This window comes from Panthera onca, chromosome X, assembly GCF_046562875.1.
Source record: "Panthera onca isolate mPanOnc1 chromosome X, mPanOnc1 haplotype 2, whole genome shotgun sequence".
NCBI classification, from domain to species: Eukaryota; Metazoa; Chordata; class Mammalia; order Carnivora; family Felidae; genus Panthera; species Panthera onca.
In genome coordinates, this window is record NC_138357.1 from 30,292,045 (window position 1) to 30,306,275 (window position 14,231).

Here is a 14,231-nt window from a genome sequence, read left to right on the forward strand (position 1 = left end):
GACTGACGGTCCTTCGTTGGCGGCCGTGGTTCGTGGTTCGTATTTCGACTCGTTGGTTTGGAGATCCGAATCGATAGCTAAAACGCTGGTAACCATAACAAATCCCGTTGGTCCTCTTGGGGCGGTGAGTTAAACAGCCCCTTAGAGACTGGGGAAAGCGGAGGGGGTATCTTTTAGGGGCTTACTAAGTTTGGACCTGACTTCGGGCAGAGAGACGATAAGCCAAGGCTCCGCTTCTGGCAATTTTAAGTTATTCTCTTTGTTGTATTTCTTTTCGTTATTCGCAAACATTTAAAAGGTATGTTAGAAGTTATAGCCTTTACTCACCTGCGATATGAATTTAGGGAAAATCATGTTAGAGCCATAGTTATCTGTGGAGAAAATCTTCTTAAAGGTGGTGACCACGTGGGAGGACCCCCAACAACCGCGGCTCTGTAGCCTGACGAAGAGGCCAAAATAGAAAATAATTAGAGACCTGGTTCAGATCGCAGTGAGGTCGTACTTTGAGACCCTCCGGAATAGCTGGAGGATGTCCGGAGTCTGTCTGTTGCCGGTCAAGCAACTGGGCGGGGGGCGAGTGGGGGGCACAAGCCTTCGTAATTTAAAAGGGCATGACAGATTAAGATGTTAGTCTGAACAATTGTGCTTTTTCTCCACAAAATAGCATTAAAGAGGGAAAATAAATATAAGAATAAAGACGTTAAAAAAAAAAAGAGCCGTAAAAATAGGATACACTTGGTTGAGAAGCCAGAGTCTGAGAATCCAGAACACTATACAGATATGGGAGAGGACTGCTGCAAACATGAATTCTCTGTTTTCTAATGCAGCTCTTCAAAGACAGAATATGTCACTGTTACCTGGATTAGTGAAAAGGAGGTATGGTGCCCTCAATTCAGAAGATAATGGTGAGTAAATGAAGTAGTAAAAGCTAAATTCAGAGTTAAATACAAATAATTGTTAAGAATATGTCTAGGAAATGGTGCCTGTCTGGTTCAAGTTGGTAGGGCATGGGACTTGGGGATCTTGGGGTGGTGAGGTTGAGCCCCACATTGGGCATAGAGCTTACTTAGTAAAAAAAAGCATGAAACTGTTCATATAAAAATTAATAGCAAGGTGCAAATAAATTTCTGGAGACAGGATGGTGGTAGAGGGCACTTATGCTTTGTTGTGGTTGTTTTACAGTGAGAATGAATTCATGTATATTTTGGCAAAAAAATTAAAGTTTGATAATTCTTAGTGTTGCTAATGGTGTGGGCAATCAGCAGTCATTCTGAAGGTGACTGTGTATGTACCACCTTTTTGAAGAGTAAGATGGCAATCTATCAACATTTTAAATATACTTTTTCCTTGATTCTGCTTCTTCAAATATATCCTCAGAACTACTTTTATGCCTGCATAAAGATTTACATCACAGGATGTTCATTGCTGCATATTTGTAGTAGAAAAAATTAGAAATAGCCAAATATCCAAAAATAAGGGAGTGGTTAAATAAAACAAGGGATAGCTGTACTATGAAATAGTATGCAGCCCCTAAAAAGAATGAAATCTTCTATGCACTGGCATGGAAAGCTGTCCGAAGTATATTGAGTTTAAAAAGCAAATTGTAGAGCCAAATTTACAGAAATGATACTATTAAAAAATACCAAAGCTGCCTATTTGTAGATATACAAATATATGTATATAAATACTAAGGAAGGCTATGCACCAAACCTACCAGTGAAGGGATTTTTTGTTTTATATTTTTCTATATGTTTTTCTACAAGAATGTGTGTGTCATTCGTGTAAGTTAACAAAACTAAAAGACAACCAGTAATAGAATTTAGTGTGTAGAACTTGCCAACCACTAATAGTTGAAAAAAAGGAAAAAGGGAAATTCAGTCAATTCAGTCAATCCAGTAAGGAGAGGGGAAAAACAAACAATAATGCAATAATTAGAATTTTTTAAAGTGAGAGGGGAATGTATATTCATATACGGTATGCTATGCTACCCTTAAAAGTGGTGGGGTAGATCTATGTATACTGACTAGGAAAGATGTCCGTGATATAATAGTAAGCAAAATAAACTCACAGAACAATTCGTGTATGATCTATTTTTTTTAAAAGCAACAACTGTATGTTGCTAAAGGTGTACAGAAAGATCGTTAATTAGTAAACTGTGAACTGAGGTTATGTTTAGGGAGTGGGTTTTGTTGGAGAGCAGAGAGTTAGGGGGAGGTGTCACCTTATTTTGTAGTTAAAAGTTGTTGAGACCTGGACATCTCTAAATGCACAGCTGATCAGATTATTCCCTTCCCTGCTTGAAGCCCTTCAGTGGTTACCCATGACCTGGGGAATCAAATCTAAACTCCATAGCATGGCACAGAATGTTATACATGATCTGAACCCTGCCTGCCTCTCTGTCTTCCTCTCCTACCATCCCCCTCTCAAGCCTACTGCACATTAGTCACACAGCATAATAATACTTGCATTTGCGTAAATGGGCCATCATTTTTCTCGTATTTCCACGTGTTTGTATACACTATTCCCTTTTTCAAGTAACCCCTAGGTTTCCAGATCTCACCATCCTGATACTACAAATTACATTCAGATTTGTATAATTAATACACAATTACAGCAACTCTTAAGTCCCCATCTTGTGGACCATGAAAAGTCTATTCTTCCATCAGCTTGAGGGTGATTCCCCCAGCCCCCAAGTAACTTGAAAGAATCCATGAGAAATGCCTAAATGTTCCAGAAATCAGTCCTAGTTGTCATTTACCATCTCTGCAAGCTATTCTTTCTCCAAACTGTTATGCACTAGTGTTCAACAAGGCACCACTTAGCCTTTATAATTTATTCATTAATATTTAAAAAGAAAAACTTTTTTTCCAGTTTTTTAAAAGAAATCTTTATGCCCAACGTGGGGCTTGAACTCACACCCTGAGATAAAGACTAACATGCTGTACTGACTGAGCCCCCAGGCACCCCAGTCTTTATACTTTAAAAAACTTTTTATTAGGGGCGCCTGGGTGGCTCAGTCGGTTGAGTGTCTGACTTCAGCTCGGGTCATGATCTCGCAGTCTGTGAGTTCAAGCCCTGCATTGGGCTCTGTGATAACAGCTCAGAGCCTGGAGCCTGCTTCAGATCCTATGTCTCCCTCTCTCTCTGCCCCTCCCCCCACTCATGGTCTGTTTCTCTCTCTCTGAAAAATTAAAAAAATAAACATTAAAAAAAATTGTTTTAAATCTTTTTATTATAGGGGTGCCTGGGTGGCTCAGTTGGTTGAGCGTCCGACTTCGGCTCGGGTCATGATCTCACAGTTTGTGAGTTCGAGCCCTGTGTTGGGCTCTGTGCTGACAGCTCAGAGCCTGGAGCCTGCTTCAGATTCTGTCTCCTTCTCTCTCTGCCCCTCCCCACTTGTGCTCTGTGTCTCTGTCTCTCAAAAATAAATAAATGTAAAAAATTAAAAAAAAAACCTTTTTATTATATAATTTTAATACATACAGAAAAATGTGTGGGACATGTAAATTATGGAGCATGCTAAGAAAACACACACCCATGAAACCATTTATCAATCTAAGAACTAGAACATTATCAATGCTTTTGAATCTACTTAAATTCTTCCCCGTTTCCCCCAGAGCAATCCCCTATCCTGGGTTTTGTGTTTATTTTTTCCCTTCTATCTTTTAATGATTTTTACCACATTTTCTGTCCATTGAGTCTTCCTTATTTTTGAGCTTTACAAAAAACTTATCAGTTGCGTGTGTTCTGTGATTTGCTTTTTCCATGTAACATTTTTTGTGATTTATGCACGTAAGCTGTAATTAATTTTTCAGTGTCATGTAGTATTTCATTATCTGAATATGCCACAGTTTATTTAGTCATTCTGTCAAAGAATATTCTCTTGCCATTTTTTTAAGGTTTATTTTTGAGAGAGAGACAGTGTGAGCAGGGGAGGGCAGAGAGAAAGGGAGACACAGAATCTGAAGCAGGCTCTAGGCTGTGAGCTGTTAGCACAGAGCCTGACACAGGGCTCAAACCTATGAACTGTGAGATCATGACCTGAGCCAAGGTCGGACGCTTAACTGAGTGAGCCCCCCAGGCACCCCTTTTTTGCCATTTTTTGAAGTCTGTATCAAAGGTTGATGCATACTAGGAACAGAAAATCCTTAGCATGTTCTTTCCTTTCTTTAGCATGTGTTAAATCACTTCCCTCTTGTGCCACCACTAGACAGTCTCCATATATCTATTTTTAGCACTTAGGGCAAAAGGTCAGCAATTTCTTTTTTCTGTAAAGGACTAGATAGGAAGTATTTTAGGCTCTTGCTGGCTCTATGATCTGTCCCAACTACTTAACTCTTGTTTTAGTACAAAAGCAACCACCAAAAATATGTAAATGAATGCATATGGCAGTATTCCAATAAAACTTTCTTTATAAAAATAGGCAGCTGGCTGGGTTCAGTCAACTGACTCTCCTTTCCCAAACTCTGCTCCAGTTCATCTGAATTCTTGTAGCATTGTCCAGTACTGTGGTTACATGTACATCTGTATTATCTCATCTCATTCTTATTACTTTATTTCCCTTGCTTATCTTTCCCTGCACTCCCCCAACTTTGCGATTACTGAACCAGTGTGGCTCAAAGCAAGAATTATTATCAGTATGGGGTGCCTGGGTGGCTCAGTCGATTAAGCATCAGACTTTGGCTCAGGTCATGATTGCAGTCCATGAGTTCCAGCCCCACATCGGGCTCTGTGCTGACAGCTCAGAGCCTGGAGCCTGCTTCAGATTCTCTCTCCCTCTCTCTCTCTCTCTCTCTCTCTCTCAAAAAAAATAAACATTAAAAAATTTTTTTAAATGAATTATTATCAGTAGCAATGAGAAGAAAAGCTAGTAAAAATGAGATAACAGGGACAGCCAGATGCCCGAGGCTGGATTCTCCCCTTGCATACTTTTGGCTTCTGTAATCTTGTTTGCCTCCTGTGTCCACCACCTGCCCAGTTAGCACCACTGTTAAGGGCCCTCTCCCCCTTTTCTTTTGTCTCTCAACACCCTACCATCCCAGCCATAAAAGGAGGCTGATGCCAAGGTTTGGGGCTCAGCCTTTGGAGGTGACTCCACTGGGCCAGCACCAGTGCTCAATAAACAATCTTTTCCTGATTCCCCAAGTGCGTGTAGTTTGTCTCTTCCTGGGCACCGAGTATTTGCTGTAACATTTGGTGCTTTGGCCGGGAAACTCGATAGCTGCCTTGGTCCCTTGAGCCACCATTGGTGGAGGCTAGTGGAGAGGCCACTCTTCAAGGGCTCTGCGACAGAAAGGAAGGTACAGCACCACTGATTTCACTGGATCCCAACCCTCACTGGGCCTGGCAATAGTTGGCCCCCGCTGTGCTCAGACAGACTCCAGTGGGAATCAGAAAATTCTGCCAGGATAGGACATCAGATCGGGTAAGTGTCCCTGGGGACCCAGAACCAAGTTCAGGCCTGCCCTAGAGGTGGAAGGGTAGTCTGATCACCTCCCAGGCGACACAGACACCACATAGGACAGGGAAGTCCTGGGTGGAAGTCTGTAGTCTGAATGTGTGTGTGAGTGCCCGTGCTCCACGGTCTTGGCTATGGAGCCTGAGTGGGTCCTACCCTGCAATTCCGTGACGACCTCATATGGCTCAAGGCAGAATCAGGTCCGCACAGGCCTGATCCGAGTTAGGGGTTTATACTGACCTGCCAATGCTAAGAGTTGTCTAAATCCCCGTGAGGGGAGCGGCCAGGTGGACAAAGTGGCCTCTTCCCTCGTGTTTGTTCTGCGACACCATACATTGGGAGGGATCTATCTAGGATACCAGGATGGGGAGAATTTCCTCAAAACCAACTGTTTTTGAATGTATGATTAAGAATTTTAAAAAGATGGGGCACCTGGGTGGCTCAGTCGGTTAAGCGTCCTACTTCGGCTCAGGTCATGATCTCGCGGTCTGTGAGTTCAAGCCCAGCATTGGGCTCTGTGCTGACAGCTCAGAGCCCGGAGCCTGTTTCGGATTCTGTGTCTCCCTCTCTCTCTGACCCTCCCCCATTCATGCTCTGTCTCTCTCTGTCTCAAAAATAAATAAATGTAAAAAAAAAAAGTTAAAAAAAAAAAAGAATAACAGAAATAATTAAAAAAAAAAAGAATTTTAAAAAGAGATTTTCAGGTGACTATGGGGTCAAATTGACCCCCCGGGAAGTTACACACCCTCTGTGAATTAGAATGGCCCATGTTTGGTATAGGCTGGCCCCCAGAGGGCACCCTAGATGTCCCCAAAGTCTGAGCTATTTATAAAGTAGTTAGTGGAGACCCTGGCCTCCCAGGTCAATTCCCATACGTTGATCAATGGCTGGAAATAGCCCAAGTCAAGTCTCCTTGGGTCCAGTTCTGCGTTAATAATAAGGGACAATGTAGGGTCTTAGTGGCACAGGCCAAGAAGACTTCACAGCAGAAAAAACTGTCCCCCGTTCTCCCAAGAAACTTCAGAAGTCCCTCCATTTCAGCCCCATATGCCCCAGCATCCCATCAATTGAGGGAGGGGAACCTCGCCTGCCTGATAGTCCACCTCCGTCGGTCACGCCTCTGCCAGCAGCCAGCCCGCCCCAACTTGGGACACCTGAACTGGTAGGGAGATGTCTTAGGTCTGTGGCTCAAGGTCCAAGGCCCACAACGGCAATGCAGATGCCATTGTGGGAGACTAGGGGTCCCCAGAGAATAGGCCCCGATGGGACCCGACAAGAGGGGGATTGGTTTTCTACTACCAACCATTCCCCACTACTGACCTCCTTAACTGGAAACACCACATGCCACCCTACTCTGAGAAGCCACAGGCAATGATAGATCTCCTAGAATCCATAATCCAGACTCACTGCCCTGCCTGGGTCGGCTGTAAGCAGCTTCTGCTTACCCTTTTCAACATGGAAGAGCACTGACGAATTGTCACTGAAGCCAGAAAATGGCTCCAGACTCAGGCACCAGATGGGAATCTAGAAGTTGAGGCTTGAGTATGGGAAGGTATGCCCGAAGAGGAGCCCTGCTGGGACCCTAACACAGAGGTGGGAAGGGCCAGATTAGGAAGATACTGACCTGCCTTCCTCCAGGGGTAGAAGCAGGGGCCAAAAAGCCCACCAAAATGGCAAAGGTATCTGAGGTCCTACAAAAGCCTTCAGAAGAGAGTCCAGCTGATTTCTATGAAAGATTATGTGAAGCCTTCAGAATTTACACTCCATTCGGCCTAGAAGCACCCCAAAATCAGCGCATGGTCAATGCTGCCTTTGTGGGACAGGCCCAAAGTGACATTAGACAAGCGCAAAAAAATTGGAAGGATTCCCTGGAAAAAATGCCACCGAATTATTGGAAATTGCCAACAAGATTTCTGTAAACTAGGATCAAGGTGCCAGAAAGGAGGCAGACTGAAGAATGAAACAAAAGGCAGCTCTTCTGGCTGTGGCCTTGAGGCAACCACCCCCTCCGGAAGGGCCCCCACAGAAACCATGAGGGATGCAAGAAGAAAAAAGCAGGGCCCCGTGGGGACCGGATCAAGGAATGTGGACAGTGGAAAAATGAATGCCCAACCACCAAAAAGGGAAACCAAAAACCTCTTCACCCAGATGCTACCAACCAGAACCACCTAAGGCAGACCTGATCGGACTGACAGGAGTGGACTCTTACTAGGAAAGACTGAACTCTAGCTAAGTAGGCCCCCATGAGCCCATGGTCAAAATGAAGGTGGGGGGCCAAATAATAGACTTCGTGGTCGACACTGGGGCTGAACACTCTGTGGTGGCACAAGGTGGCACCTCTGTCAGGTTGAGAAGTCACCATTGTAGGAGCCACAGATTTGCCAACAGGAAGTTAAATATTTGGGCTTCACAATTACCCAAGGCAAACGGATGTTGGGAGCCGAAAGGTAACAGGCAATCTGTGCCATTCTGGTTCCCGCTACCCGTTGGCAGATCCGAGAGTTCCTGGGAGCAGCAGGATTTTGTTGAATATGAATCCCAGGTTTCTCAGAGTTGGCCAGACCTCTATATGAGGCGCTAAAGAGGGAAGAGAGAGCACCCTTTTTCTGCGGCCCTAATAAGAAAAGGCTTTCATAAAGACCATAAAAACAAAACTCATGGAGGCACCAGCCTTGGGACTCCCAGATCACGAGATTTCAACCTGTTGGTACATGAGAATAATGGGGTGGCCCTGGAGGTTTTCACTGGGGAATTTGGACCTTGGCAAAGACCAGTGGCATACCTTTCAAAGCAGATTGACTCAGTTGCGGCAGGGTGGCCTCCCTGTCTGAGGGCCCTGGTAGCCACCACACTTTTAATCAAGGAAGCAGACAAACTCATGTTGGGGCAAACCTAAATGTTAAGGTTCCCCATTCTGTTATTACCTTGATGGATGCCAGAGGGCGACACTGGCTAATGCATGCTCAGATGACACAATATCAGGGACTGCTATGTGAGAACCCATGAATAAGATTGGGAGCCATAACATTTATCCAAGGGATATAGGTGTGCTGTTTCAAAGGGACACATGCACCCCCATGTTTATAGCAGCACTATCAACAATAGCCAAAGTATGGAAAGAGCCCAAATGTCCATCGATGGATGAATGGATAAAGAAGATGTGGTATATATATACAATGGAGTATTACTTGGCCATCAAAAAAGAATGAAATCTTGCCATTTGCAACTACGTGGATGGAACTGGAGGGTATAATGCTAAGTGAAATTAGAGAAAGACAAAAATCATATGACTTCACTCATATGAGGACTTTAAGAGACTAAACAGATGAATATAAGGGAAGGGAAACAAAAATAATATAAAAACAGGGAGGGGGACAAAACATAAGAGACTCAGAAATATGGAGAACAAAATGAGGGTTACTGGAGGGATTGAGGGAAGGGGATGGGCTAAATGGGTTAGGGGGCACTAAGGAATCTACTCCTGATATCATTGTTGCACTATATGCTAACTAATTTGGATGTAAATCTTGAAAAAAAAAAAAAAAAAAGATTGGGAGCCATAACAACTATAAACCGTGCCACTTCCTTGCTCGCAGCAGCAGGGACCCCAGAGCATGATCTTCTAGAGGTACTTGATGAAGTCTATTCTAGCTGACCCGACCTATTAGACAGGCTCTTACAAACCCTGACCTCATCCTGTACACCGACGGCAGCAGCTTCATGAATGAAGACAAAAGATATGCTGGTTATGCAGTAGTCTCTGATTTTGAGGTCATAGAAGCAAAGGCCCTTCCACAAGGATGGTCAGCCCGAAGAGCAGAACTGTAGGCCCTAATAAGAGCACTAGAACTCTGTAAAGACAAACAGGCCAACGTATACGCGGACTTGAGCTATGCCTTTGCCACTCTACATGTATGTGGGGCTCTATACAAGGAGAGAAGACTTTTGAGTGCAGGAGGAAGAGAAATAAAAAATCGGGAAGAAATCGTAAAACTATTAAGGGCAGTCTGGAAACCAAGTCATCCACTGCAAGGGACACCAAAGAGGAAAGGACTCAGTGTCGGAACGTAACAGACGAGCTGATGCTGCAGCTAACCAAGCAGCAGGAAAACAACACCCTCAAAAATCATGCTGGCCCCGGAACTGCCCGCTTCCCCAAGGCACACAATCCAAGAAACAAAATGGGCACAGCAGGAAAAAGGAGGCCAGACAAAAGAAGGGTGGTGGGTACTTCCAGACCAAAGAGTCTATATCACCAGAGCAGTGAGCCCACTAGGTGGTTCTCCAGCAGCCTGAGCTTGCCCACCTAGGAAAAACCGCCCTTGAAACCTTACTGAGCCGTTACTATGTAATTGCTCGACTCCCATCACTCTGTGCCTCAGTCTCTCAACACTGCCTCCTCTGTGCTCAGAATAATGCCAAACAAGGCCCCACTGGGCCCATGGGAATCCAACGCTGTGGTCAGGCACCCTTCGAAGATTTAGAGGTAGACTTTACCAAAATAAGACCCAGCGGATGATACGAATATCTTTTGGTATTTATCTGCACGTTTTCGGGCTGGGTTGAAGCCTATCCCACACACACCAGAAAGGCAAGAGAAGTAACCAAGGCCTTGCCAAGGGGTATCATTCTCAGTTAACCAGAGGCTCGGACAATGGCCCAGCTTTCATGGCTGAGGTGGCACAACAAATAGCCAAAACCCTAGGTATCCAATGGAACTTACAGCCTACCAGCCCCAGAGTTCAGGGAAAGTGGAACGTGTGAACCGGACCCTTAAATCAGCCATGGCAAAACTATGTCAGGAAACTAACTTGCCCTGGCCAGATACACTACCCCTAGCTCTTCTGTGAATACACTGCACACCCCGGGGAAAAAACAGGATTCTCCCCATTCGAGATCCTACGTGGAAGACCCCCTCCACTAGTCAAATTCAAGGGGGACCTGAAAGCTAGGGAATTGAGAAATACAAAAACGACTAAACGGACTAGGGAAAACTGTATTTGAGATACATAGATGGGTGACAGACAGGATGTCTATTTCCCTAGGAATAACTGTACACCCCCACAAACCTGGGGATCAGGTTTGGATAAAAGATTGGAAAAAGGAACTGCTTAAACCTACCTGGAAGGGACCTTCTTGTGCTAACCACACCCACAGCTCTCAAGGTGCAGGACTAACCTGGATCCACCATTCTGGAGTAAAGGCAGCCCACCTGTCACCTGACAACCACTTGGAATGAAAAGTAACTGCTAACAGAATGATCCTCTACAGACCACCCTTAAGGAGACAACAGACTATACGTGGCTGGCAGCCAACACCTGAGAACTCTCTGTAACCAGAAGCTTGAGGAAATCACCACGCAACTTAAGTGAACTATACCAAATCGTTCTCTCTCAGATTTCATTGTCATCCCCACCTATTTTTCTTTCCATACTTGTTGCTATACTCTTTGCTGTAGTGCTGGACCTGCTAACTGCCCAAGGGAGAGGACTGTGTCTCTTCCGAAATGAAGGTTTGTTGCTTCTGTGTCATCCAATCAGGGAAAGTCTGAGGTACAGTCCAGCAGTGAAAGGAGTGAATCAACAAAGGAAGACAGGAACTAGCAGATTCATGGAACTCTTGGAGCACCATATGGATGCTCCAGTTGGACTATTCTAGCTGTCGCTACTCTCCTTTGTATGATGAAGAACCCTAGCTGCCTCACCCCTTCCTTTGACGTCCCTGTCCAACAGGAGGAAGCCAGAATGGTCTTCGCCCCTCCTTTCATTCCTTGGGCCCCACAAACTGATTTTCTCTAAGTGCTACCGCAGCTGGAGAATCAAGAGGGGGGAATGAGAAGAAAAGCTTGCTAGTAAAAACAAGATAAAATGGTCCAGCCAGATGCCCGAGGCTGGATTCTCCCCTTGCATACTTTTGGCTTCTGTAATCTTGTTTGCCTCCTGTGTCCACCAACTGCCCAGTTAGCACCACTGATAAGGGCCCCTTCCCCTTTTTCTTTTGTCTCTCAACCCCCTACCATCCCAGCCATAAAGGAGGCTGATGCCAAGGTTTGGGGCTCAGGCTTTGGAGGTGACTCCACTGGGCCGGCACCGGTGCTCAGTAAACTGTCTTTTCTGATTCCCCGAGTGCCTGTGGCTTGTCTCTTCCTGGGCGCCAAGTATATGCTGTAACAGCCACAGCTCCAAGTAGGGGATACGAGTAAGGCCTGGTGCTAAGAAGCCTAGGAATTACTGTACCATAAATGAGACTGGGATGCTGCCTTAATTCCCCTCCATAGCACTCCAGGGGGATCAGTTAGGACAAACTAAACTATTCACTGACATCTAGTTTACTTGCTGATCCTGAATATGTCTTAGTCTTTCTCACCTTTAGGATTTAAACATGCACCCTAGTTTCCTTCTTTGTGCCCCTTGCCTCCTCCCATTCTCCTTGCCGGGTTAATTCCCACTTACCCTCATGGATTTAAATTGAATTATTTTCGGGGCACCTGGGTGGCTCAGTTGGTTGAGCTTCCGACTTTGGCTCAGGCCATGATCTTGGAATTCATGAGTTCCAGTTCTGCGTCAGGCTCTGTGCTGACAGTTCAGAGCCTGGAGCCTACTTCAGATTCTGTGTCTCTCTCTCTGCCCTTCCCCTGCTCATGGTCTCACTCAAAAAATGAAATAAAATGTTAAAAAATTTTAATTAAATTACTTTCTTTGGAAGCTATTTGTAACTCCCCACGCCCACCTTTTCTCTACCCCACCCCACCCCACCCCACCTTCCTAGGCTGTGCAGGTGTCTCTCTTCTGTGCTCCTAAAGCAGCTTTTATCACTCTGTTCTCTAATTGTCTGCCTCACCCACTAGGCCAATTGAGAACTGTTTGAGGGCAAGGGTTGTCTTTGTATACTCAGTGACAGGTCCTTAGGCAAGGCTTGTTCAGTGTTTGTCTAGATTTGGCTAGGAGAAGGAACTGGTTTCTACCTCTAGTGAAGATCAGCCATTGGGCTGAGGGTCCAGCCAAAGAATGGACTGATTCTCTAGAACCAAATTGCTACTGTCTTCTTAAATGTGCATTGCTTGCTGCTGGATCCTGCCTGAACTGAATCCAAGCTTGGTCTCCTATTGGGCTCTGTGATTTGGCTCATCTCAATAAAGGAGTGATTTTTTATTCCTCACTTTTTTTTCTTCTGGTGAGTGGGACCCTGAACGTCTTTTCCTAACTTGTCTATTACTTGAGACAATTTTTTTTTTAATTTTTTCAACTTTTTTTATTTATTTTTGGGACAGAGAGAGACAGAGCATGAACGGGGGAGGGGCAGAGAGAGAGGGAGACACAGAATCGGAAGCAGGCTCCAGGCTCTGAGCCATCGGCCCAGAGCTCGACGCGGGGCTCGAACTCACGGAGTGTGAGATCGTGACCTGAGCTGAAGTCGGACGCTTAACCGACTGAGCCACCCAGGCGCCCCTTGGCAAGTCATTTAAACCTCCTTCTCTGAGTCTGTTTCTCATCTGTAAAATGGGGATGGCACCTGACCTATCTCACAGTGTGGTTATGAGGATAAAATAAGATTGTGTGTGAAAGTGCTTTGAAAAACTGTAAAATCAACCACAAATGGAATTTCGTATTAGTTCTGTATTCCCTTATGACATCTAGCACCATGCCTTGCCCAGAGTAGTTGCTCAACACATTTTTGTTGAATGACCAAATGAATTGGCAAGAAAAATAATGCTATTGGTGGGAATAAAGGACATTTAATGGAATCAGGAAAAACAGATCACTTGGCAATAGAAACATCCATATGGTGAATAATTCAGAGTTGGGCATTTATAGATAGTCCCAAATCTACATTCTCAATGTCTGGTCTTTGTTTTGTTTATAAAAAATATTTAAATTTCTTTGAATAAGCTTTTGGCAGCTGAGATAAACTTGACTAGATCTTAAATATGCAGTCATCACAAAGCAGGATTGGCCCCAGGCAATACTGTGAGGTCAGCAAAATGTACTCTCAGAAATCTTTCCTCCCCTGCTGGTAACTTTACCCCCCCACCCCCCCACATCCCCCCTTGCAATGTCTCGTCCTTGTTCTGTTTACCTCCAGGCATTTAGGACTTTTGTATTATCCTTTGTTCCCCAGAACCATTCACCTTAAAGGGTCAGGAACTGAGTCTCCCTGGCTAATTTGCATTTGAAAAAAGGATTCTTAGAGAAGGAGACTATTTTTATCAAAAGGAATGAATAAATAATTGTGAAATTTCGGGCATTAAAGAGTACAAAGGCTTATCAGCTTCGTTCAAATCATGATGGTACTTAGTTCATCTACAGCTGTGGTCTCAATCTTGGAGGTATGTAGATTCACCCTGAGAACTTAGAAATAATGATCGTTGAGGCCCTGCTCACAGAGATTCTAATTCAGTTGGACTGGTTTCAAACCTGGGCAAAGGTGTGTTGTTTTTTTTTTTAAGTCCCCAGGCAATTCTGTTGTTTACTTGGAGTTGGGAACCACTGGTTTAAACCTAAATTGGCCTTGCTCTGGAGAAAAAGAAAAGCCAAATGCTATTGGAATATCAAACCTTGAAGCGGGACGGGAGGGGGGGGGGGGGGACTATGATAGTCATTGATAAAGTGAAGGGAAAGTTAAAAATAGGCCCAGCAACTCCACAATAAACAAGTGCATGGCAGCACCAAAGAAAAAAGTCATCTGTGGTTGATCCAGTCCCCTACCCCAAACCCACAGGGAAAATGGCCTGGCCCTAACTTTCAGTCCTGAAATCTGCTTTCCAGATGGTTCA

The 14,231-nt window shown here is 44.6% G+C and overlaps 1 protein-coding gene across 1 annotated transcript in view; it reads left to right on the plus strand.

Moving 5' to 3' along the window:
- The first annotated feature begins 829 nt into the window (after window positions 1-829).
- The window catches only part of CUL4B (cullin 4B), a 55,141-nt gene continuing 41,739 nt past the window's right edge, over window positions 830-14,231 (plus strand). The window contains exon 1 of the mRNA XM_081792949.1: window positions 830-905. Coding sequence (XP_081649075.1) covers window positions 845-905 — 61 coding nt within the window. The 5' untranslated portion in view covers window positions 830-844. The remainder of the gene's footprint in view (window positions 906-14,231) is intronic.